Source organism: Chinchilla lanigera, unplaced genomic scaffold (genome assembly GCF_000276665.1).
Source record: "Chinchilla lanigera isolate Chin_1 unplaced genomic scaffold, ChiLan1.0 scaffold00029, whole genome shotgun sequence".
Classification (NCBI taxonomy): Eukaryota; Metazoa; Chordata; class Mammalia; order Rodentia; family Chinchillidae; genus Chinchilla; species Chinchilla lanigera.
Genome location: NW_004955430.1, coordinates 7,344,701 through 7,369,677, shown reverse-complemented (window position 1 = coordinate 7,369,677; position 24,977 = coordinate 7,344,701). Strand labels below are relative to the sequence as shown.

Sequence of the window (24,977 nt, the reverse complement as noted above, 5' to 3'; positions counted from 1 at the left end):
AAAACCCCATAGGTGTTAGAGTGTAATTACCTTTCAAACTGTGTGTTAAAAAAACACTCAGAAAGTTCGATTATTATTGGGCTTGCATATAACTGACTAGTATATATGATTCAGATTGGCATTTAATGCCTTTTATTTTCTCTCTTGAAATTTTATATTAGGATATCTAATTTTAGTAAAAGACTCATGGCTTATATCCCTGTGAAATTCAAAATTAAAAAAAATATATAGCAGGGGCCGGGTGTGGTGGTGCATATCTATAATCCCAGCACTTGGGAGGCTAAGGCAGGAGGACCATTACAAGTTTGAGACCAGCTTGGGCTACAAAGTGAGCTCAAGTCCAGACTGAACTGCATAGCGAGATACTGTCTCAAAAAGACCAAAAAAAAAAAAAAAAAAAACTATATATATATATACACACACACATATGTGTGTATATATACACACACACACATATATGTGTGTATATATATATACACACACAGAGGGGGAGAGGGAGAGAGAGGAATGAAACAGAATTTAAAACATACAGCATTGGGGAAAATACAGAATTTGGTTATTTTCTCACTTCAATAACTACTATAGATATGAATAATGAATATAAACTCAGATGTAAGGGAGAAGTCTCACTTCAGATGATTCTTAGTCTCATTTTAGATTATAAGCCTTTCATCTTTGGTACAGTTAGTACATTAGCAGGTTTTTATCAGGCAACTCCTGTCATGATTACTGTTTGTTGATAGTAAAGCATAACCAGTTCTTTGTGTATTCCTCACATCATGATTGGGATTTACAAAGGATCCTGATGTTAATATTAAAAGATGGCCATATATATGTGTGTATCTATATATGTACATAGACATAAAATAACATACTTTTATTTTGTCACTTCTTTTATAGAAAGACCCTGCTTATTTTTATGGATATGTGTATTTTCGACAAGTTCGAGATAAAACTCTTAAGAGAGGCTACTTTCAGAAGGTAATTTTCATATATACTAATAAAATATTTTTTTTGTCTTCTTGAGACAGGGTCTTGTTACACAGTTCAGGCTGGCCTTGAGTTCACTCTGTAGCCCAGGCTGCCCTCAAACTCACAATGATCTTCCTGCCTCAGCCTTCTGAGTGCTTGGATTATAGGCATGTGCCACCATGCCGGGCTTTTAATATTTTTATGTTATGATTAGAAAAACAGAAATAGAAAAAGAAAAACAGAAATAGGGCAACCCACTTGAGACCCCTTCTGTCTGTCTCAAACAGAAGCTTTCTTTTCCTAGTAAGCATATTCTGCTCTTAACCTCTGTTACTTTAAAAAAAGAAAGAAAAATAGAGACAGATGTAACAGTCTTTAAAGTTTTAAGTATTTCATCTGTTTTTTTTATTTTTTATTTTTTTGGACTTTTTGAGACAGGGTCTCACTGTACAGTTCAGTATGGTCTTGAACTCACTTTTGTAGCCCAGGCTGTTGAACTCACAACGAACCTCCTGCCTCAGCTTTCTGAGTGCTAGGATTATAGGCATGTGCCATCATGCCAAATGTCTGTTATCTTTTAGATTATACTTTTTTTCCCTTCTCTTTTTGAGATAGGGTCTCGCTGGGTAGTTCAGGCAGGCTGTGAACTTACTACAGTAGCCCAGGCTGGATTCGAACTCATGGAAATCCTCCTGCCTCAGCCTGCCCAATGCTGGGATTACAGGCATGTGCCACCATGCCTGGCTTTAGATTATACATACTTGTTCCTAGAATTTAAAGTGCTATTGAATTTTTGCTATTTTTGTGCTAGAATCCTGATAATAAGTTCCAGTTAGTATATGGAGGAGTCTTCTTAATTTTGACATTCTAGAATAACTGAAAGATTAGGTTGTAATATTGTTACAACTAATAAAAACTTGCATATCTTTTTTTGAATGACCAGTAAATAAACTTCACCAATACCTTACCAATTATTGTGTCCATTCTAAATGTACAGTCTTTTAAAAAGAAATAACAGTTGAACTGTACAATGCAGTAGTCATAGATCTTTGGGAAAACCATTACAATTTCTTCTTTCCTTAATAGGAAGAGTTCATATTCCTAGTTGTTTGTATTGCTGTTTTGTGGACAACTGTAGCTAGACTGTGGAAATTATTCATGACATTGGTCTGTTTATAGGTAATTCTTTTTCTTGATGATCAGGAATGTCTGTGAATATGCTCTAGTAGTCTTAAAGTATGGTAATAAGGTTAACCTTTCTATATAATGCAGCTGTAGTTTTGTGATTCCTTTTAACCATCCTTTGTAAAAGCCTTTTTATTTGAAAATCCATACTTTTTGTTGAATTTAGTTAGTAATTGCTCTTGCAAGATGTGAATGGGAGACTTAAATTGTAATAATTAGACAATTTTTAAAAATTGTTTATTTTTTTCCCCCTAGTCATTGGTTTTGATCAGCAAACTACCTTACATTCATTTTTTTCACACTGTGCTGAAACAGATAGCACCAGAGTATTTTGAAAAGAATGAACCTTATTTGGAAGCAGGTAAGTTAAACATTGTATGAATTATATACCTTTATGAAGTTTTTAAACTTTTACCAAAAAGTTGACCTTAAAATAATTGGAGGATAATTTAAGGATTATATGAGGGAAGGAGATACAAAACTGTATGGCATCTTCTTCTGCAAACACCAAAAAATAGTATCTGTTGTTATCACCTCTAACAGTGTAGATGGTGTCATTTATTAGGATAATAATAAATGAATTTTGTTTTTTTTGTTTGTTTGTTTGTTTTTTGTTTTTTTTTGGTTTTTCTCTGGTACTGGGAACCGAACTCACGACCTTGTGCTTGCCAGGCAGGCGCTTTTGCCACTGAGCTAAATCCCCAGCCCCTAATAAATGAATTTTTTTTTTTTTTTTTTTTTTTTTTTTTTTTTTTTCTCCGGTACCGGGAACCGAACTCACGACCTTGCGCTTGCCAGGCAGGCGCTTTTTGCCGCTGAGCTAAATCCCCAGCCCCTAATAAATGAATTTTGAATTGACAGTTCTCACAGTACCATTAAATGGAATTCACTAGTAATTTGATATAGTTGGAAGGCCCCAACCAGATAATGTGTATTTGTAGCTAATGTAATTAATTGATTAATTAAATTAGGTTTGTTTTGAGACAGAGTCTCACTTCAGGCTGGCTTTGAACTCACTGTGGAGCCCAGGCTGGCCTCTAAATTGCAGTGATCTTCCTGGTTCAGCCTCCAAGTGTTGGATTACAGGAATGTGCTGCCACACCAGGCTTTTTTTTTTTTTTTTTTTTTTGCCAGTACCAGGAATCGAACTCATGACCTCACGCTTGCCAGGCAGGCGCGTGCCACTGAGCTAAATCCCTACCGCCCAGACTTTTCATTTGTAGCTAATTTTAGTAGTAATAAATGAGTAGAAAAACTTTCTTTAAATGTTAGTTTGTCACTTTCAAAAATTTTATTACCATGCATGGTGGCACATGCCTGTAAACTTGTTAACATGGGAGGCTAAGGCAGGAGTATTGAAAGTTGGAGACTAGGCTGGGCACGTTAGTGAGACCCTATCTCAAGATAGCACAGCAAAACAAACCACAAAAAAGGGTGGGGGTATAGCTCAGTGGTTAGATTGCGTGCTTATCATCTGTGAGGCCTTCAATCCTTATTACTGCTAAGAAAAAAAGTATTAACCAATTTATATCCTACCTAGAATATATGTTTTTCTGAGTGATATGTAAGATATTTTCATCACAGTATTACTTTTCTTTTACTTTCTGTTCTTTCCAGTGTATTTTTCCTGCTTTACAAAAAGTAAAGTTCTAATTTCTTCGTTGCTGCTGTATTTTTGGTACTGGGAATCGAACTCAGGACTTTGTACTGGCTAGGCTAAAGTTCTAATTTCTAATGCCCTATTTTAATATTCTTATTTATACTAAGCAGATGTTTCGGTTGTATTTTTCAGCATGTAATGATGTTGATAGATGGCCTGCTCCCGTGCCAGGGAAGACACTGCACCTGCCTATCATGGGAGTGGTAATGAAGGTAATAGCTTGTAGCAGAGGTGGCAAACCTGTGGCCTGCATGTTGCTATATTTCTCATTTAAGACAAAAGATGTTAATATGTGAACTGTGTTTTCTAGACTAAAATCTCAATATTAAGGTTTAATTGCAGTGTTGGCACTGTGATAAATAAGTGGGTTTGGGGCTGCAGTTTGGGCACTTGGTCTTCAAAAGATTCACCATCCTTGATTTATAGCTATCTCACTTGTCTCATTCTTATCTCTTCTGTTCTATTCTATTCTACTCTTTCTTTCTTTCTTTCTTTCTCATTCTTTCTTTGTTTCTTTTTCTTTCTTTCTTTTCTTTCTTTCTTTCTTTCTTTCTTTCTTTCTTTCTTTCTTTCTTTCTCTCTCTCTCTCTCTCTCTCTCCTCTCCTTTCTTGCTCTCCTCTGTCTGTCTCTCTCTGTCTGCCTCTTTCTCTCTCTCTGTCTCTCCCTTTCTCTCTCTCTCTCCCACTCCCTTGTTCCATCCTTCCCTCTCTGCCTATGTAGTTCAGGCTGGCCTTGAACTCACTGTGTAGCCCAGGCTGGCCTCAAACTCTCAGTGATCCTCCTGCCTCGACCTCCTGAGTACTGGGATTATAGGCACATACCACTACCCCTGGGCCCTCTTGTCCCCTTTTAAAACAACTCAGTAACTAGATGCGGTGGTGCACGCCTGTAATCCCAGTACTGGAGAGGCTGAGGCAGGAGGATCGCTGTGAGTTTGAGGTCAGCCTGGTGTATATAGTGAATCCAGGGCCATCCTGGGCCTCATAGCTAGACCCTGTCTCAAAATAAATAATTTTTAAAAAATAGAATAACTTGTAGGGAAGCTCACACATGGGTTTTGCTTTCTTAACTTCTTAATGACTCTGAGCAGTGTTTTGCTTTCACTTGTTTGTCCTTGATGAGCGGCATTAGAGATAGCAAACTCATCCGGCTTCACACAGTCCATAGTAACACAGCTTCACATGTCTGCAGTCCCATTGCATCCTGTTTGCACAGGATGTCATTCCTGTGTGATGCATGTGAATGTACGTGCTACCTCCTAGAATCCTGCAACTCCAGGTCCCTACCAGTGCCTTCAGGGATGGCTTATAGTAGAAACAGATGACTTGAAAAATTAAGTTTGAATTACTGTAAATTCAGAGAAATTAGGAAAGCTATTGGTTCTCAGTTCTAAGTAATCTTTCTCTTTTTTTTAGGCAGGGTCTTGCTTTGTAGCTCAGGCTAGCTTTGAACTCGCTGTGTAGTCCAGCCTGGCCTTGAACTCTCAGCAGTCCTCCTGCCTCAGCCTCCCAAGTTCTGGGATTACAAGCATGTACCACCACACTCAGCAGTCATACTCTTAACATGTAATGTCAATGCGGACATGTTCTTCCTAGGGTATTCTCTGTTAGGGTTATTTTGTGAGTTGTTGCTTTTTTTTTTTTTAATGTATTAGCATTTTATTAACATTTTAAACCTTGTATGAGTATACTTTTAAGTACTTTGCAATTTACTGTCAGATTGGATTTATTTTTGACAGTGTTGTCTCTTTAGGTTTGCTCTTTTTTTTTTTTTTTTTTTTTTTTGGTCATTTTGAGACAGGGACTCGTTATGCAGTTCAGGCTGGCCTTGAGCTCACTTTGGAGCCCAGGCTGGTCTCGAATGCACAAAGATCCTCCTGCCTCAGCCTCCCAAGTGCTGGGATTACAGGTGTGCACCACCATTCCCAGTATGGTTTGCTCGTTTTTTGTATGTTCTATCCTCTCCTTCGGAAATCATCACAAGTTATCCTGATAGGCCTGGGTTGAGAGTGCTCATTGTTTCTTGCGCCATTTATCCGAGTTTGGCAAGCTCGGGGTATGTTTGGGTGTGTGCACAGTAATGAAGCAAAGATTGGAACAATAAACAGGAAATGGTGTGATGTCCTTTTTGTGTTTTTTGGCACATTTGCTTCTCAGTAGGTTAGTGATTTTTCTTTGTGAATATGGAGACCTTGCACTTTTTGCTGGAATTTAGCCTTAGTTTTTTAATCTGACATGACTTTTTTTGTTTGTTTTTGTTTTATTTTCTTTGTTTCAGACAGGGTCTTGCTATGTAGTTCAAGCTGGCCCTGAACTCAGTATGTGGCCAGGCTAACCTCAGACTCAGTAGAGATCCTCCTGCCTCAGCCTGCTTAGCACTGGGCCAGGCTAATCTGATACATTTTCTACTGCCTTTTTAGGCATTCCTGAGTACACCTTTACAGCAACACAATAGGGCACTTTTGATCCCTTGTTCATTTATAGCCAAAGATAATTTCTTGTCTTTTTAAGGTACGGATTCCTACATGTCATGACAAGCCTGGAACTACTCAAATAACACAGCTAACTCAACAGGTAGTGTGTAGAACATGGTAATTGATCACAGAATTTTTAAACTGGCAGATATGATTTCTTGGGTTTGTTATATATTTCTGGATATTGTGGAAATACTCTGTGAAGTAATTTTCCAGTGCGTTGATAATAAACTTTCTCTTGTTTCTTGTTATTTCTCCAGTAGACACTGGAGAACTCAGTATACCGTAATTGTTAGCACAAGGGGAAGGTATTTTTTCAAGAAGGGTTAATTCTGGGAATACCTTTTATCTTAGAAGAGTGGCCAGGAGACTTCTGATTTTAGGAGACTGTCAAAAAGATTTTGTGGTTATGATTCCCTTTCTTTTCTCTGAAAACATCTGTCCATGGGTGGGGCTGAAATGTTTTATCTGGTATGTTAGCAGGCCCTTTGTTCTTTGAATTGAATAAAAATGGAGGGCAGTAAGAAGACTGATTTTTTTTTTTTTCCTGTTCTTTATATAAACTGGTTTAAATGATGGTGTTTCATGCAGTTGTGAACTAACATCTGACTCCTGGACAATTCCTTATCCATGGTATCTGTGTATTTTCTGTCTTGGGCTGTGTTGTGGGAGATCAGTAAGATCCTTTCTCTTTCTGGCTGCTTCTGGAGGAGATAAATCTTAAAATAAGGTAGACAGGGTGACCTGGCTTATTGATCATGAACTAGATAGGCATGTTTTAAAAATCAGTTTCTGCAAATCTTAGTGATATCTTTATTGTTTTTCCTTTTTGTCTCTTAGGCAAATACACACATATCTGTTATTTTACCTACTGTTCATGAGGTGGATCTTTTCAGGTAAAAAAAAATACCTTTTATCTCTTGCTTTGTCTTACTTGTTAATTTATTTAGAAAATAGATGTTCTTATAGATGATGTGGAAAAAAGTTGGGTGAGGATGTTTATTTCACATGGTAAAGGATCAATGGTAGCACCTGGGAGGCTGAGTGGTGTGTGTGTGTGTGTGTGTGGGATCCCTGCAAGTTCAAGGCCAGCCTGGGCTCACGGTGAGTTCAAGGCCAGCCTGAACTACATACATAGTGAGAGCCTGTCTCACACAAAAAAATCAGTGGTTCATCCCTGGCTGGATTTTATGAACTTGGACAGGAAAATTTGGATATGGTTTGGGAATTACATGAGAAAAACAAATTGTTTTTTGTTTTGGTATGAGAAGGATGGTATTGTAATGTTTGAGTTATTAAGGAATATTTTGAGGAATGGGCAGAAATTAATATAAAATTAAATTACCATTAAAAAAATTTCTAGGAATGAGTTTTACACCTTCTTATACCAGTCATCTGTGTTTTGGTGGTAATATTACCCCCATTGGTAACACATTTGATTAGAATGTGTCTCTTCTCCTGAATATAAATTATATATTATTGTTTTCAAAGTTGGACAGGTTATTTTTTAGTTCTTCTTTCTCAAGAGATGAGAAAAATATACCTTGAAAAATAATCTCAGAGTAGTAGTACTATTAAGCATTTAATATCTGATTATTGGATTGATATTTTATAATCTCTACTTTGTATGTAGAGTTTACATTTTATATAAGTGTGAATGAGAGTCAGGGTCTCGCTATGCAATTCAGGCTGGCCTTGAGCTCACTTTGTAGCCCAGGCTGGTCTCAAATTTGCAAGGGATATTGTGGAAATAATATCCTGCCTCAGCCTCCTGAGTGCTGGGATTACAGGTGTGCGCCACCACGCCTGGTAAAATTTTCTTTTCTTGTTTTCTTTTTTGGTACCGGGAATGAAACTCAGGACTTTGCACTTGCCAGGCAGGTGCTGTGCTGCTGAGCTACATCCCCGGCTCCCTCCTATCTCTGCCTTGAAACTTGAGAATGAAGTGATTTGGGCTTTGTGTTCACTGGCAGGGCAGACAACAGTTATGGAGTATTATTGCTGTTGGGCTGTCTTAGTGTGTGTGTGTGCACGCATGTAAATGCATGCACATGTAAACACTCATCACACACACATTTAGTTCTGTATTAGCATGTCTTGGAAGTCATAAACTCCAAATGATACCCTTGATTCCAGTGCAGCATGACATGGTTCATGCTGGTTTTTCTCCCTTTACATATTCCTATTTCTTTTTTCTGAGAGGCTGCCTCATACTATTTTAATTTTTATTTATTGATTTGATCCATCCCCCGCTAGTATGCAGTATCTCCTCTCTGCTGCAACCCCGTCCTTTGCGCAGGTGCCTTTCTCACCCTTCGTGGGCTCTGATACTCTGCCTGCCTACCTTTCTGCACAGTGTCCTTCCTTACTCTGCTTAGTAATCCCACTCAGTATTTCACTCTGCTCGCTTGACCCTCACGTGGACGCCTTCTCGTCCCGTTCAGGTTCGCATATCCCGCGAGGCTACCTCTGTGAGTGGGTGGCATCTTTGTCCTGCTTGGGCTCTGACTCTCAGTGCTCCACTTGTGTCTCTGCACACCTCACTGCAGGCTGCTTGTCCGTAGCGATAACCTCGTTCCCCTGCTCTGACGTGTGCCCGGTGTTCTCATACCGCAGGCAGCCTCTTCAACCCCTGGTGCCTCTGATGTTACACACTGCTGCCACTCCGTGCTTTCTCAGCACGTGCTTTCTGGGCTTTGTACCCCAAACCAGGTCACCACCCCCACGTACACCTTCCATACCACGCACAGGTTCTCCAGGCTCCAGAGCAGGCTATAGGCTACTCCCGGCACAGGGATGGCTACTTCTCACACAAGCTCTGCTACTCACCTCCGGGCTAATATGGCTGTCTTCCCCTCAGCATAGAAATGTCTGCCTTGTTCTGCTTCAGGATTCAAGTAGGAAGGGAAGAGGAAGAGCCTCTTGTCCTTGTCCTTGTGCTGTCTTTTCTTGTGGGAGCACTTCCTTCACATGTCCTTTTTGCCTTTGAGTAATTAAAATTAACTCTCCTAATTTCCACCTCATATTTGTTGCATATTTTTGCACTTAAATGTTACTTTTATTTTTCTTCTTTGTGTTTCTTATTACTTTTCTCTGGTTGCTGAGATAGAATGCCCGACACCCGGAGTTAAAGAGGGAAAGGTTTATTTCGCTTACTGTTTGTAGAAGTTTCAGTCCACAGTCAGCAAGCTCCAAGACAGGTGGCGTGGCAGACAGGGATTGCAGAGGAGAAACAGTTCATGCAGGTAGAAGGTAGCAAAAGCATCAAGGGTCGACCACAACTCTTTATCCCTTATATCTTATCCAGGCTACTTAGGGTGGGTAGCACTTACATCTCTAATCCTAGTGCCCTTGATCCTAGCATTGATCCCAGCATCACACATTATACAATCAGCCACCTCTGAAAAAGCCCCACCTTTCACCGTATGGGGCTTTGGAGGGGGACATCTAGACATAAGCCATAGCGTGTGTATATGTGGGGTTTTCTTGTTTTGTTTTGTTTTGTTTTGTTTTTTCATACTGGGAATTGAATTTAGGACCTTGCGCTTGCCAGGCAGGCGCTGTGCCGCTGAGCTATATCCCCAGCCCTCGGTTTGGTTTTGTTCCAGGGATGGGATCCAGGGTCTCATGCATGCTAGGTAAGCACTCAGCCAGCCCTGTGTGTGTTTGTTTTTAATTGTTTTAGATTGTTTATGATCTTCACAAATAGATAAGAGTGCCCCCCCCATAATCTGTTAGGAAAAATTGTTACCAAACTAAGGAAAAATTAACTGAATAACTAAAAAGTTCCAAATGTCTGAGGCTTAGTAAGTATTAGTAGAGTTGTGGTTTCATTCAATTCCAGAGCTGCTATAAAAATATGCAGCACTTTTATATGACTTGTAATTCTTTTATTCAGCATTAGAACTCTCCCTAGTGATTTGTTACTGTTATTTGTTATTCTTTAATATCACAAGCATCTGCTTTTTTTGCTGGTCCAAAGTAGTGAGTTATCTCAGTTCATGTTCAATGGTCAGTTATAGATTAAACTTCTTGTTTTGCTTTTTCCCCCGTTCTTAGTACTGCTTTTGACTATTAAAAAAAAACAACCCATCTTTATCCCTTTCTATCTCTAGTGTCTAATTGCTAATCTCTGTAGTGCTGGGGGTCAAATCCAGGTCCTCCTGTGTGCTACATATATGCTCTGTGACTGGCTACATCCCCAGCACAGTAGTAGTACATCCCATGAATGCCCCTTTGTGAAATTATTTTTTTGTTTCCTTCAGTGGAAATTCAAACATAACAAAGCAGTATTATTAAAATAAATTTATCATATGGTAAAATAGTTTAAGAATTACACAACTTCAGTTAGGCATACTATTGCATACCAGTAATCCGAGCACTCAGGTGGCCGAGGCAGGATTGCCAAGAGATCAAGGCCAGCCTGGACTACAATAGCAGATCTTGTCTCATCTCCCTGCCCCCAAATTATACTCTTCTATTGTTCATCAGCTATGTTGTGTGTCAGGGTGTTGCATTTCATTTCATAGTAACTGAGCCAGGTGTGATGGTGCAAGCCTGTAATCCCAGCATTAAAGATGTGGAGGCAGGAGGATTGCTATAAATGTGAAGCCAGCCTGGGCGACAAAGTGAGTTCAAGGCTAACCTGAACCACATAGTGAGACCCTGTCTTAAAAACAAAACAAAACAACCCCACAAAGTACCAAAAGAAAAAAATGATTTTATAAAAATTGGAATGAGTCAAATTGATATATATTTTTATTTATACAAAAGGAATTTAAGTCTTTATATGTAATTTGTGTGCCAGACCAAAATACAAAATGCAGAAAGAATTTATATCACTGTGAAGTTTTTAGAATGATTATGTAGGAATTTAAAAATCAGGATTGGATAAATAAACAGTATCTCTGTGTAAACACTTCTCAGGTGTTTCTGCCCAGTTTTTCTTCATAGTCAGATGCTTTGGGAGTTGGTGCTGCTGGGAGAACCCCTTGTGGTGATGGCACCATCGCCATCGGAATCGTCTGAGACCGTACTGGCCCTTGTTAAGTGAGTATGTTTGATTCCTGGTGATGAGATGTTGATAGCATTTTCTCATCTCAGATGTATTTCCCCACACATCATTTCATTAATCCTTATAACAATCCTATCAGAAGGTAGTGCTCATTAGAGCACTGTCTTCTTATGGACAGTAAAGTATCGGGTTCCATGAAGGCTGGATCCGTGTTTCTGTTGTTCTGCATGACAAGCATTCATTCACTTATGTGAATTTCTCCTCTGATAAGTATGAGTAGTATGTATGGTCAGTGTTTTATCAAAGGCACCTAGCTAGTGAATGGTAGAGCCAGAGTTTCACCCCACGTTCTGCCCTGGCATCAGTGTTCTTTCTGTCTGCCATTTCACATTGCATATTTCTATTTCTCTTTTTAGTTCCCCAAAATGAGTTTACCACTTATTGAAATAAATTCATTCTCCCATTGCTTATCTGCTGTTTGTATAATGATTCATAATTGAAGAATAACCTTTAGAATATATTGAGGGAAAGAAAGCTTGTCTGAGAGAGGGACAGAAGGGGACCTGAGTGGGTTGCCAAGGACCATGCCTTTTCTAAGGACTTTATAGAGCAAAAGCACAGGGTGGGGTGGGTCTAAGGTGGGGAAAAAATGAGAAGTTGCAAGGTGGGCATGAGGTGGGGTAAAACCATGGTCAGCCAGTAAGATCACAAGTATAATTAGTACCTTCAATTTCTGTGTCCATTGTTTTACATATTTTTCCTGTTCTGCAGCTGCATTTCTCCATTAAAGTACTTCTGTGATTTCCGACCGTATTTCACTATTCATGATAGTGAATTCAGAGAATATACTACACGTACCCAAGCTCCGTGAGTAAACAGAATAACTTTATTTTTTTATTTTTTCCGGTACTGGGAATTGAACTCACAACCTTGTGCTTGCCAGGCAGGCACTGTGCCGCTGAGCTAAATCCCCAGCCTCAGAATAACTTTTATTGACCAGGTATTATCTTTATAACCCAAGTTATCTAGAATTACTTTTGGTAATAAAATTTTAATTTAAACGTTTAGCTTATTGGCAGAATTTATGAAAGAAAGTTTGAATTGCTGACAGTAGCTTAAGATTTCAAGAGTTAGCATTTTCTCTGTCAGTGATTTTGCTCATGGAATTTGTGTTGTCATTAATAGTCGTCAGACTGTATTTTGATTCTACTGTCATTATAAAAAAATCTCTCCAATCTGTAAATGGGGAAAATAATCTTTCCTTTTCCCTTTTATCTCCTGTTTATTGCTTCTTTTCTTTTTTTGTTTTTGTTTGTTTTTTTGTTTTTTTGTTGTTTTCTAGTACCAGGAATTGAACTCACAACCTTGCGCTTGCCAGGCAGGCGCTGTGCCGCTGAGCTAAATCCCCAGCCCCTATTGCTTCTTTTCATAACTAAGTTTCTAGAAGATGACAACAGCAACAAAAATCTCCATTTACTGTCTGCACTTCTTTTGTTTTGTTTTGTTTTTTTCTGGTACTGGGAATTGAACTCACGACCTTGCGCTTGCCAGGCAGGCACTGTGCCACTGAGTTAAATCCCCAGCCCCCTGCACTTCTTGATTTCCTGGTTGCTTTTGAAAAATTAACTGCAGGTTCCCTTCTTTATCCACTGATTTTTTTTTTCCAAATTCATCAAGACTCTTCTCACTGTCTGACCCAGTAGGTGCACTATGGCCTGCTTTTCCTGCCTTCTCTTTCTTATAACGGTTACTCTTTGATCTTGAGAATATTTTAATCCTTGATTCTTGTTCTCCCCTGGCTCACTGGTGGTGCATTTCAGTGTAGACACCTTGCAGACTTTTTTCTCTGCTATCCCTCCATGTTCTCCAATATCGTGTTCTGGGCTCTGATTTCAGACTGATAATTCTTTCTTTACAGTATTTCCAGTACCAGTTGCCTCTGTTAAGACCTTACACTAATGACTGAAATATTATCTTCCTCCCCCCAGATTTCTGCAAGAGTCATTCCTGTATGTTCATGGTTTTTTATTGCTGTTGTTTAGACATTACCTGTACTTCTTAATATATTTTATTTTATTTATTTATTTTGCCTTTTTGAGACAGGGTTTCACTATGCAATTCAGGCTGGCTTTGAACTCACTTTGTAGTCCAGGCTGGCCTCGAACTTGCAGCAGTCCTCCTGCCTCAGCCTTTTAAGTGCTGGGATTATGGGCATGCACCACCACACCTAGCTTCTTAATGTATTTTAAACTAAATATGTTCAAACTGAGTTCTTTTTATCTGCCTCTTTTTTTCCCTCTAATTGTGTGCCTCTTCCTTTTTTTCTTAAATAGTACCAGTTTTTACCTAGTTGTCACGTCTCCTTCTTAACATTCCCCACATCAAATTCTAACCAAATTTATAAATTTAAATCCTAAAATACCTCATAAGATTTGAATAGCTCCCTCCCCAGTCTTATTGTTTCTAGTCTTTCTCATAGCTGCTGTTGCTTCCCCCAGTCCCTCTCCTCGTGCAGGATGTCTTCCAGATTGTCCCCACAGTGGTCCTCACTCACGCTTGCCTCCACCTGATTCTCCACTAGCTTCTCCTTGCCTGAGATAGCATCTGCATTTCTGAGCATATGCGCTTGGTTCTGCCTGGCTACTCTCAAGTCTGACTCCTCGTTCTTCCTGGTTTGTCCTCCAAGAATGCTGGCCTGTGTGTCGCTCTGTATGTAGACTATGATAGCGCCTCCTTGGGAGGCACATGGCGTTTGTTCTGCATTGCCCTTACCTTAGCAGAAAACTCGTGTTCATCCTTCATGTCTTTATGTAAATTTCAACTCTTTGGGAAAGCTGTCCTTTAATCCTCTGCAGACTATAGATTTTCCTTTTGATTATTGTGCATTTTATCCCACCTTCAGTGTCCTTTAATTTTTGGCCTCATAATTGGGTATGTAGACCTTTCTTCCTATGTGCTATAGCAAAGATTTTGTCTTTTCATCTTTATAGGTTTATTGTTAAGTATGTTGCCTGACATGTAATTGATATGTAGTACATTGAGTAAAGGAAAAGATAACTTATATATTACTCAAAAGAAATTGAAACTATTCTTCACTAATTTAACATTCATTTTTTCTTACCTTTAAAATTTGTGTTTTGTTTTTAATAGGCCTTCAGTTATTTTAGGAGTAACCAACCCTTTTTTTGCTAAAACACTTCAGCACTGGCCACACATTATTCGAATAGGGGACCTCAAACCTGCAGGTAAAGTATAAACTTAGGGTGCTGTTTTCCATGTGTAATGTGTCTGAACAGTTTTATTTCTTCCACTTTATTTATATCCTTGGTTACTTTTTAAGTTGTTGGGAACTTTCTTTGAGGCAACTTAAATTAAAACCTTTGGAGAAGAGTATAACTTCCAACCAAATATGTAGATTCTTACATGATGATAATGTTTTCTCACCAAAAGATGTACCTCTGGTGTTGCAAAGATCAAATGAAAGATAACAAAATGAAACCTCAAAAATATGAGCTTTTTGTGTATTCATATGTATAAGTCAAATGAAACAGGGACATTCAATACTGCTTTAAATAAAACTTTATAGAATGCTAGAATTATCCCGGAGTTGTCAAAAAATTCTTGGGTAGATCTCAGAGCAAATATATATCATATGACACAGATACTGATTAAAGGAATGGTGAAAAGGTTGTACTTTCCTTGAGAAAAAGACAGGTAGTGTCTTGCCCATGATAGGAGCTTAATAGATGTTTACTAAGTGAGTAAATGAATTCTGAGGTTGAAGTTTGGTTAACCTAGATGACAATTTAATAATACCTCCGGCGTTCCCTACTAGACATTTCTGAATTTTGACTGAAGTAGTTGGGACATGAGATTCTAAAGTCTTTCGGGTTTGTTTTTTGTTTGTTTGGGTATTTTTGGGTTGTTTTGAGACAGGATCTCCCTACATAGTTCAAGCTGGCCGTGAACTCACTATATAATAATGAATGATATGTAGCCCAGGCTGGCCTTGAACTCACAGCAGTCCTCCTGTCTCAGCCTCCCAAGTGCTGGGATTACAAGTGTGTACTACATGCCTGGCTGAAAGTCATTTTTTACTAACTTTAATATATATACTTTTTTGTGGTACTAGGGGATCAAACTCACAGGTGCTCTACCACTAAGTTATGTCCCCAGCCCCTTTTATTTTATTTTATTTTTATTTTTATTTTTATTTTGAGACAGGGTCTCACTGAATTCCCCAGGTGGGACTTTAGCTTGTGATTCTTCTCCTTCTGCCTCCCAGAGTGCTGGGATTACAGGCCTGTGCTGTTGCACCCATCTTGACGGACTACTTTTAAGAATTATTCCTCTTGGAGGGGCTGGGGATCTAGCTCAGCGGCAAAAGCGCCTGCCTGGCAAGCGCAAGGTCGTGAGTTCAGTTCCTGGTACCAGAGAAAAAACAAAAAAAAAAAAAAAAAAAAAGAATTATTCCTCTTGGTATTTAGAGGTATATTTAGTACATTAATAATACCTTATAAGATACCTTTTCTGATATACATATACCCTAGGTGAATGTGTTAGAGTCAGAGATTAAATGTATTATTTACAGATACTGGATTCAGTCTTAGACTGAAAGGAAACCCTTGAAATCTTACCAAATCTTATGAAAGAGAGGAAAGAACAAAGAGCTTTACACTGGCAGTCAGAGCTCTGTGATTAGGCAGAACACCCTCTTGAAGCCTGAAGTTCTCTGGTGGGAGGGCTACACCCCGTAGCTTGCTGCACGGCACTGGGTCAACGTCGTGTTCCCTTGCCGTTCAGTAGTGTTCTGCCTGCTGCTAATGTCAGGTCAGAGAAGAGCAGTTATTAGACTCCTAAGTGTGAGAATTAGAAAAGAAATCTTAATTTTGATGTTTATTGTATAGTTTGATTGTACCAATCAGTACTATTTTGATTAATTGCAGTGTAGTAGACTACTATTTATTTTCTTTTTTCCAATGATAAAAGGCTGTTTTGAGGATATAGGTAGAGAGTGTTTACACAAAACCGTTGTTTGACAAGCATAAACTACTGAATCTGTTTAAGAAACTACCATGCTGTTTTCCAAAGTTCCCCAATACTTTACATTGTTAACAGCGTATGAGTGTTCTCATTTCTTTATATCTTCGGTAGTATCTGATCTTTTTCATTATGGCCATGCTAGTATGTTTTATTTTATTTTATTTTCTGAACCAGGAATCAAACTCAGGACCTCACACTTGCCACGCAGGTGCCGTGCTGCTGAGCTATATCTTCTGCCTCTAGTGTGTTTTATTTATTTATTTATTTATTTATTTATTTATTTATTTTTGTCTTTTTAGACAGGGTCTCGCTGTGCAGCTCAGGCTGGACTTGAGCTCATTTTGTAGCCCAGGCTGGTCTTGAACTTGCAGTGATCCTCCTACCTCAGTCTCCTGAGTACTGGGATTACAGGCATGCACTCTAGTGTGTTTTAAATGGTGATTTTAATTTAGTTTACCCTAATGGCTGATGCTGTTGAGCATATTTGAATGTACTTATTATCATTCATATATGTCACCTTTGGTGAGATGTCACTTTTTGTTTTCTTGGTATCAGGAATCGAATTCAGGACCTCGTGCTTGCCAGGCAGGCATTGTGCCACTGAGCTATATGCCAGGCCCAATTTAAATCTTTTGCCTATTTTTTAAATAGGTTGTCAGTCTTTATATTACTGAGTTATAAGAGACCTTTATGTGTTCTGGACAGAAGTCTGTTTTCAGATGTATGATTTCCAAATATTTTCTTACAGGGTGTAGCTTCTCTATTTTTTTAATTACATTTATTGGTACATTTGAGGTATATGTAATGATCACATTCATCATGGGGAATTTGTACCTGTACTAGCTGTAACTTGATTCTTTTTTTTCTTCCCATTCCCCTCCCCTCTGTTCAACCCCACCCCTCCTCTCCCTATTTACAAAAACTTTGTTTCCATTTTTTCTCTTTTTTCTTTTCTCTTCCTTTCCCCCTCTCCTTCCCCTGGTCTGTTTCCCATTTGAACATTTTCTTCCTTTTTCACAATACCTATTATACATTTTGGTCCTTATTTACACTTTGGTTTCTCACACCAGAGAAACAACATGGTATTTATTTATATTTAGGTTTTAAAAACTAAGTAAGTTTATTGGTACATTTTAGATATACATAATGATCACATTCATTATCAGGAATTTGTACCTGTATATGATATAACTTGATTCTTTTTTTTTCTCTTTCCCCTACCTTCCCTTCAATCCCTCTACCCCTTCTCATTTAGAAAAGCTTTGTTTCCATTTTTTCCTTCTTGTTTTTTTTTCTTTTCCCTTCCTTCCATTCCCTTTCCTCCCTCCCTAGTTCACCTTTCCATTTGAACATTTTCTTCCTTTTTCACAGTGCCTATTATACATTTTGGTCCTTATTTATACTTTCAGTTTCTCACACCAGAGAAACAATGCAATATTTATGTGTGTGTCTGATTTATTTCACTTAAGGGTATGGTCTCAAGGTGTATCCATTTAGCTAGAAATGTCTCAAGCTTATCCTTCTTTATGTCAGAGAAGCACTCCATTGTATTAAGAAAAAATCCACATCTTTATCAATTGATCAGTGATGGGCATTTGGGCTGTTTCCAAGATTTAACTATTACAAACTGAGCTGCTATAAACATGGGTGCACATATATCACTGTGTTGTAATGCTTTTCATTATTTGGGAAGATACCAAGAAGAGGAAGAGTTGGGTAAAATGGGACCTCTAGTCCTAGTTTGTTTTTGTTTTTTTTCTTTTTGAGACAAGGTCTCACTATGCAGTTCAAACTGGTCTTGAGCTCACTTGTAGCCCAGGCTGGTCTCGAACTCGCAATGATCCTCCTGCCTCAGCCTCACAAGTGCTGCTATTACAGGTGTGCACCACCACACCCAGCTTCTTAGTTCTAGTTTTTTGAGGAATCTGCACACTGATTTCCACAGTGGTTGTACCAGTTTACACTCCCACCAACAGTGGAGAGTGGTTTCTTTTCCCCTACAATCCTTCTAGCATTTGTTATTGGTTGATTTCTTGATAATAGCCATTCTTTCTAGAGTGAGATTGAATCTGAGTGTTGTTTTAATTTGCATTTCTTGAATGACCAGTGATATTGAACATTTTTTCTTGTGTTTATTTGCCATTTCTACTTCTTCATCTGAGAAGTGTCTATTGATTTCAAATGCCTATTTTGGGATTTGGTCTTTAAATTTAGGGAGTCTGATTTTTTTTAATTCTTTATATATTCTAGATATTAGTCCTTTGTCTGAGGACCAGCTAGCAAAATTTTTTTCCCACTCTGTGGGTTGTCTCTTCACTCTGTTGCTGGTTTCTCTTACTGTGCAAAAGTTTTTTAATAACATGAGATACTCTTTTCTTTTTCTTAATGATGTCTTATTGCTTATCAATATTTTTTTAATGGATTGGCCTTCTGATGTTAAAATTTATGCCTGACACAAGATCCCAAAAATGATCTTTTGAGCTGGGTGTGGTGGTGCACACCTGTAATCCCAGAACTTGGGAGGCTGAGGCAGGAGGATTGCTGTGAGTTTGAGGCCAGCCTGGGCTACATAGTGAGATGAAGAACAGCCTGAACTGTATAGTGAGACCCTGTCTCAAAAAGACAAAAAAAAAAAAAAAAAAAATCTCTGTTTTTGTCTAAAAGTGTTATTATATTAGTATTTATATGTAGGTCTACAGTCTACCTTGAGTTACTTTACATAGATGTACAGTTATTTTCACAACGTTTGTTGAAAAAGGCTGTCTTTTTTTAAAAGACTATCCTTTTTCCATTCCACTTTATTGATACTTTTGTGGAAAACCAACCATTAATATTAAGGCGTATTTTTGAACTACTATTTTTGTTCTGCTGATCTGTGTATCTTCTTTACACCAGTACCATACTGTCTTACTGTAGTTTTATAGTTAAGTTCAGAGATCGTGAAGTGTAAGTCTTCTGTGTTGTTTTTCAGACTGTTTTTGGCTATCCTAGCTTTTTGTGTTTCCATATGAATTTTAGAATGAGTTTGTTAATCTCTACAAAAAAGCCAGGTGAAATTTCAGTAGGGATTGTTTTGCAAATGAAATCAGTTTGGATGAGAATGCCACTTTAGAAATACTGAAGCTAACCAGGCATGGTGGCGCATGCCTGTAATCCTAGCACTTGGGAGGCTGAGGCAGGAGGATTGCTGTGAGTTCAAGACCAGCCTGGGCTACAGAGTGAGCTCAAGGCCAGCTTGAATTGCATAGTGAGACCCTGTCTCAAAAACAAAACAGAAAAGAAAAATATATATATATATACACCTATAGATATATAGATATATATATTGAAGCTAGCAGTGGTGGCACATGTCTTGGAGGCTAAGACAGGAGGACCATCAATTCAAGCCCAGCCTAGGCAACTTAGCCAGACCCTGTCTCAAAATTTTAAAAAAGGATTGAAGTTATAGCTTAGTGCAAAGGCCCTGGGTTCAATCTCCAGCACTGTTAGCTAGCTAAATGGCTACTAGCTAGCTAGTAGTCCATGAATATGTAATGTCTTCATGTGTATTTGGTTTCCACTCTGCAGAACAGTCTTTCCTTCTCATATGAAGACACTGCTCCTTCTAGGTTGTATCTGTTTAGTTTATCCACATCCTATTAAATGAAGAAATATCATTTTGGGGTAATACTACTTAACATATACTACTTACGTAGAATATGACTTCTGCTACTTTATATTGAAAGTACAAACTGATAATTCCGACCAGAACTTGGTCAGGATAATTTCACAACAGGAGAGGTAAAAAGTGTGGCTTATATCTAGAAGTGCAAGCATGCAGAGGTACTGTAAGGATGACTTTTTTTTTTTTTTTTTTTTGGTACCAGGAATCAAATTCAGGACCTTGTGCTTGCCAGGCAGGCACTTATGCCACTGAGCTATATCCCTGGCCCAGAATGACTTTTAATAAAGTTAAACCATTCTTTTGTGGGCATTATACACAATAGATATTGAATAAGTATAGTACTTTTAAAATAAATACTTGCAGTTGTGGAACTTTACAGTACTTTTAAAATAAATACTTGCAGTTATGGAACTTTAGTTCTTTTGTTTTTATTGAGAATCCAGTGCTAAGCAAGTGCTCTACCACTGAGCTCCATCCCAAGCCCATTTTACTTTGTTTTATTTTTGAGACAGGATCTTGCTAAGTGACCTCTGCTGGCCTTGAACTTCTGCCTCAGCCTCCTGAAAGCTGGGATTATAGGTGTGTTCCATCACACCTGGCTTCAATTTTGCTTTTTTGTAATAGACAGTGTACCTTTCTATCTAATTTTCTGTATATCTGCAGTACAAGAATTACTGTGGCTAGGGTTACAGTTCATTGTCTTAGACCTGATGAGGTTCACTGGATCAGAAAGGAATTGTGTGAGTTAAGATTGCTACTCTGACTGTATTCCTTTTTAAAAAAAAACATGTGCATCTCTACATATCTTCATTACTACCAAGAACTTAGTAATATATGAAAACTGCTGTTCAGTTATTCTCATTGATATTCAGTAGCTTTTATGAAGTGAATTTTTGGAAATAGTGTTTTGAAATGACAGCATTAGTGGATAGAGGAGTTGCTGGCATTTGTGACTTAGAATAAAAGGAAATAAAATATGCATATGAGTAACTAAGCTTATCTAAACCATTGTGGTTTTGACACTTGATATTCTTTGGATTCCTGGAGTCAGAGACAGACAAGTGATTTTAATTTAGACTTCTGTTAAGTAGGTATTCTATACTTGTTAAGAAGCAGAAAAAATCGCCTCAGTAGACTTCCGGTAGCTTTGCCTCTTATCTCTGCCCTGTAGCACATGCCTTGTTTCTGGTTCTTTCTGGCCCAAGAGCAATACATGCATACATATTGTCCTCCAGTCTTCTCACTTATGCCTCAGACTGCTCTGTGTAGGATAGCAGATCTGCTCAGGAGTCTTGTTCTTCCAGGCTGCACCTCTGATCCCACACACAGTATTACCACCTGGGGCAATGAGTGTTAAAATGCAGATTTAGTCCTGCTGTGATACTGTCATGTTTACAATCTCTATTTGTGCTGCCATAAGCATTGCAACAGCAAACAGAAACACTGAAAGGAACCCAGGATTTGGAGGCAGATTTATTTTACATGGACAGGAACTGATTAGAATCATTCTCAAAATATCAGGCCCTGATCTCTGGTGATTAGGGCTTATATGGGATAAGCAAGCAGGAAGTACAGAGGCAGAATGGCTTATCAGTTGGGGATTGGTTCTTACAGTATGGGTCATAGTGACCAGCTATGCGTCATAGTGACCAGCCATTTCTAAGAAAGAAAAGTAGCAGGAACTATTACTTGGGCAACTAACAGTGTACACTGACAGAGGAGCAGGGAGGGCATCTTCTGCTACATTTCTCTCTTTTAGTTTCCCTGGCAAATCTTTGCTGGGCATGTTACATGTCATCTTTCGAGACAAGACGCAACTACCAGCAATAACATAGGGGCTCTTAGTGGTCCTTGGATGTGCCCTAACCAAGGTCCCAAGATTAAAAATTCCCACCAGGAGTTTGTGATTTATTTCCCTTATCATAGGGTTTCTCCTTCAGTTGACCCTGACAAGGGGGTGAAGACGTTAATCTGACCTAGGAGAGTGTCCATTGTGCCTTGGATGCTCTTCAACTCTTGGTCAAGTGTTTGGTTGATCTATTCTCTTGGGGCAGCTGTCTGTAGAGTTTAAGGCAAAAACCACAGCTAGCAGGGGGTGTGAACTGGTCAGTGTCTGGAGTGACCAGAGCAGGGCTTTGAGTGCCTCATCTCTTCAGAATGAACTGCAAGCCCTGGAGGAGCTGTCCAGGTAAATTCTCCAGTGGATCTAAGGCTGAATTTCTGAAACTTGTAGAGGTAGTTAATACACACCTGGTTTCTTTGTGTCTGCAGGAATGTCTACAGATGTAGCTGGTAGTAGGACCCTGTAAACTCCTGTTGTCTCTTTAGTGTGGATAGGGACTTAGTCTGGCCTGAGTAGGTACAGATAAGCACTAACACATATTTGTAACCCCTGTAGGTTTTATTTTTGTGTAATCTATCTATATATCTTTAAATGGCGAGAGTCCACTATATTGCATAAGGTCAGGGCCAGTGACACAGATGCCGAAGCCTGAGCTGGCTGCAGGGTTATAAGTGCCAGTGCTGGGGCCTGAGAATTGCAGAATGTATGGTGAAGGCAGGTCTGGCTCTGATTAAAATGGATCTTCTGGGAGTACCAGGTAAAGATTTTCTGGCTGGGGTTGATGTTTTAGTCAGTTGGATCCCCAGAGGGGCTTAGGCCTCTGGACCAGATTATTTTGCATCGTTTGTGGCAGGTTTCCAAGCAGTAGCAGGAGAACTTTGAGCAAAATAACTTTTTCCAAGGTGATCACAGAATTACAGCATGCGGCACCTAGACAGTTAGGTCTTGGCCTAAGGTGAGCTTGTCAGCTTTCTTGATCAGAAGGACAGTGGCTGTTAGAGTATGGAGGCAAAGAGGGGAGCTAGCCCTTAGCAACTGGATCCAAGTATTTGCACGCATAGGCCACTGGGCTCTCCCAGGGGCTGACAGTAAGCATCATTTTTTTTGTGAACTCAAGGATCCAGATTGTATAGAAGCCCACAGCTCTGAGAAATTTGTGGAGTTTTTTTCTTGTAACCAGTTTCTGCCAGATATTGCTGCAGAGCTTTTGTGCCTTTCCAGCAGGCAGCTTGGGTGCCATTAATCAAAAGTGGTTTTTCAAAGAGGAAACAAGTCTTTGAAATCTGGGAGGTTGAGTCCAGGTCAGCTGTGAAGAGGGGCTGGCTGGTAGGAGCCAAGCAAAGGCAGAAGAAGGCATTCTTTAGGTCCAGGCAGGTGCACCAGCAGGCCGTGGGTAGCAGAAGACTGAGGCAATATATACAGAGAGCATCGCAGCAGCATTGGCAGCCTGGAGATCTTGAACTGGCTTTATAGGAAGGAGAGGTGTATTTTAGCAGGTTGACAGTCTATAGACATTTTGAAGTTTTGAAGTCTCAATTTTTTCTTTTTTGGGGGACCATGAAAGTGCTGGAAGGGACAGAGAAACAGACTGTCTTGGAGAGAAGATGCTGGTGGCTTGACCAAATCTGTTGTAGAGCCTCCCTGAAAATAGTGGGAGAGTTTCTAACCCCTTGTGGCAATTGAGTTCAAGTGAGTTGTGTCTTATTTCAGGATTTTCCTACTTGAAGGGGCTTATGGGAACAACTCACAAGCAGAGGACGGCATCTTTTAAATCTAGACATATAAACCAGATGACATCTGGAGATTAAGAGTGTGTGGCTCGGGAACCACTGAGTGAAAAGTGATTAACAGTCCATCAGGATCTCAAACTGTTGTGTGGCTGGATGCCTGTTTGTGCTTCCTATGACATCTGACAGCAGTGGGGGTCACGGAATTTCAGGATTGTGGCTACCTGTCTCATGCTGATGCAGGCGTCATCTTCCTCTTGAGGAACAGTGAGAGTTGAAAGTACAGGGTTAAACAAGAGGGAGGCTGACTGGCTTGGTGCAAAGGAGACGGTCAGCTCTAATGTGAAGAGGAGGTCTCTTCCCAGATGCAGTATGGGGACTGGCTTACCCAGGAGATGTCCTCGAAGGCTGCAAGTTTGTGCTTGGTAGAAGAGGTGAGAGGCAAGAATCCTAGTTGTCCCGATGATGGTAACTTTTGACAGAGGGAACTTTTGAAGGCAGAGAGTTCTGTTCCATTGTGTACCAGGAAAGTCACAGGTTTGCCCATGACTCTTGCAATGACCACAGGGTCTTGGGGACCCAACTTGATAGAGCTCAGTCTGTCCTATTTATTCAAGCCCCAACAGGGTGCAACTCATTTGTCAAGACTGACAGTCCGATCTTCCTCAGCCAAAATGTGGAACTCAGAAGGAACTGCTGACAGTCATCTCAGATAGGCACTAACCAATGCCCTGTGACCAGGACAGGTGTCTAAGTAGGTCTGGAGGGAGGGCCCCTGTGGCAGAATACAGGCAATGAATAGCTGGAACCAGTTCATTTGGCTGGAAGTAGATGAGTCGTGAATAGGGAGTGAAGCTGTAGGTGTTGGCAGCATCTGCAGTGGCTGATGAGGGTGCTAAGGGGGAATTCTCAGGAATAATGGGCCTCTTTTTTCCTTTTGTTTCATTGATGGTTTGGTTTCATTTTTGACTGTTATCTCAGAAAAGCCCTTTTTCCTGCGGTCAGTGACTGTAGGTTTTGGCTCATTAGTTACCATCTCTGACTTTCTAGTGTGTGTTGTATACCCTTGAATGGTGACACAACAGACGAAGGGTGGGTGCTCCTCAGAGACCATTTAGATGCCTGCCTGGCTGGGCCCCTTGTGGGGACTTACGCATGAGTTAGCTAAGCGGGGGTGTGAGGCCTCTATTATGCCATATGCCAGTTGCCACGGAACCGCAGGTGAGGGCCCAGTCAGCCATCAGGAGCAGTGCTTCCCAGTCCTGGTGCACAGACAGAGCAGCCTGTGGCTTACAGTGTCCAGTCCACTCACTCACACGTGCATTCAGCAGGCACTCAGAGGTTAAACATTCCAATCCCTTCCCTTTAGGGTGGTCCTGACTAACCGGAGTTGAT

At 39.6% G+C, this 24,977-nt stretch overlaps 1 protein-coding gene across 4 annotated transcripts in view; it reads left to right on the top strand.

Annotated features, from left to right (window-relative positions):
* Positions 1 to 24,977, top strand: part of Dennd6a (DENN/MADD domain containing 6A) — a 69,360-nt gene that overhangs the window by 27,284 nt on the left and 17,099 nt on the right. For 3 of the 4 annotated variants that reach the window (XM_013515602.1, XM_013515601.1, XM_013515603.1), the window contains 9 exons: positions 901 to 981; positions 2,413 to 2,518; positions 3,950 to 4,029; positions 6,329 to 6,391; positions 7,132 to 7,187; positions 9,900 to 9,929; positions 11,218 to 11,340; positions 12,077 to 12,172; positions 14,456 to 14,550. In XM_013515602.1, the coding sequence (XP_013371056.1) occupies positions 901 to 981; positions 2,413 to 2,518; positions 3,950 to 4,029; positions 6,329 to 6,391; positions 7,132 to 7,187; positions 9,900 to 9,929; positions 11,218 to 11,340; positions 12,077 to 12,172; positions 14,456 to 14,550 (730 nt within the window). The remainder of the gene's footprint in view (positions 1 to 900; positions 982 to 2,412; positions 2,519 to 3,949; positions 4,030 to 6,328; positions 6,392 to 7,131; positions 7,188 to 9,899; positions 9,930 to 11,217; positions 11,341 to 12,076; positions 12,173 to 14,455; positions 14,551 to 24,977) is intronic. The other variant, XM_005387413.2, reaches the window with a different exon arrangement.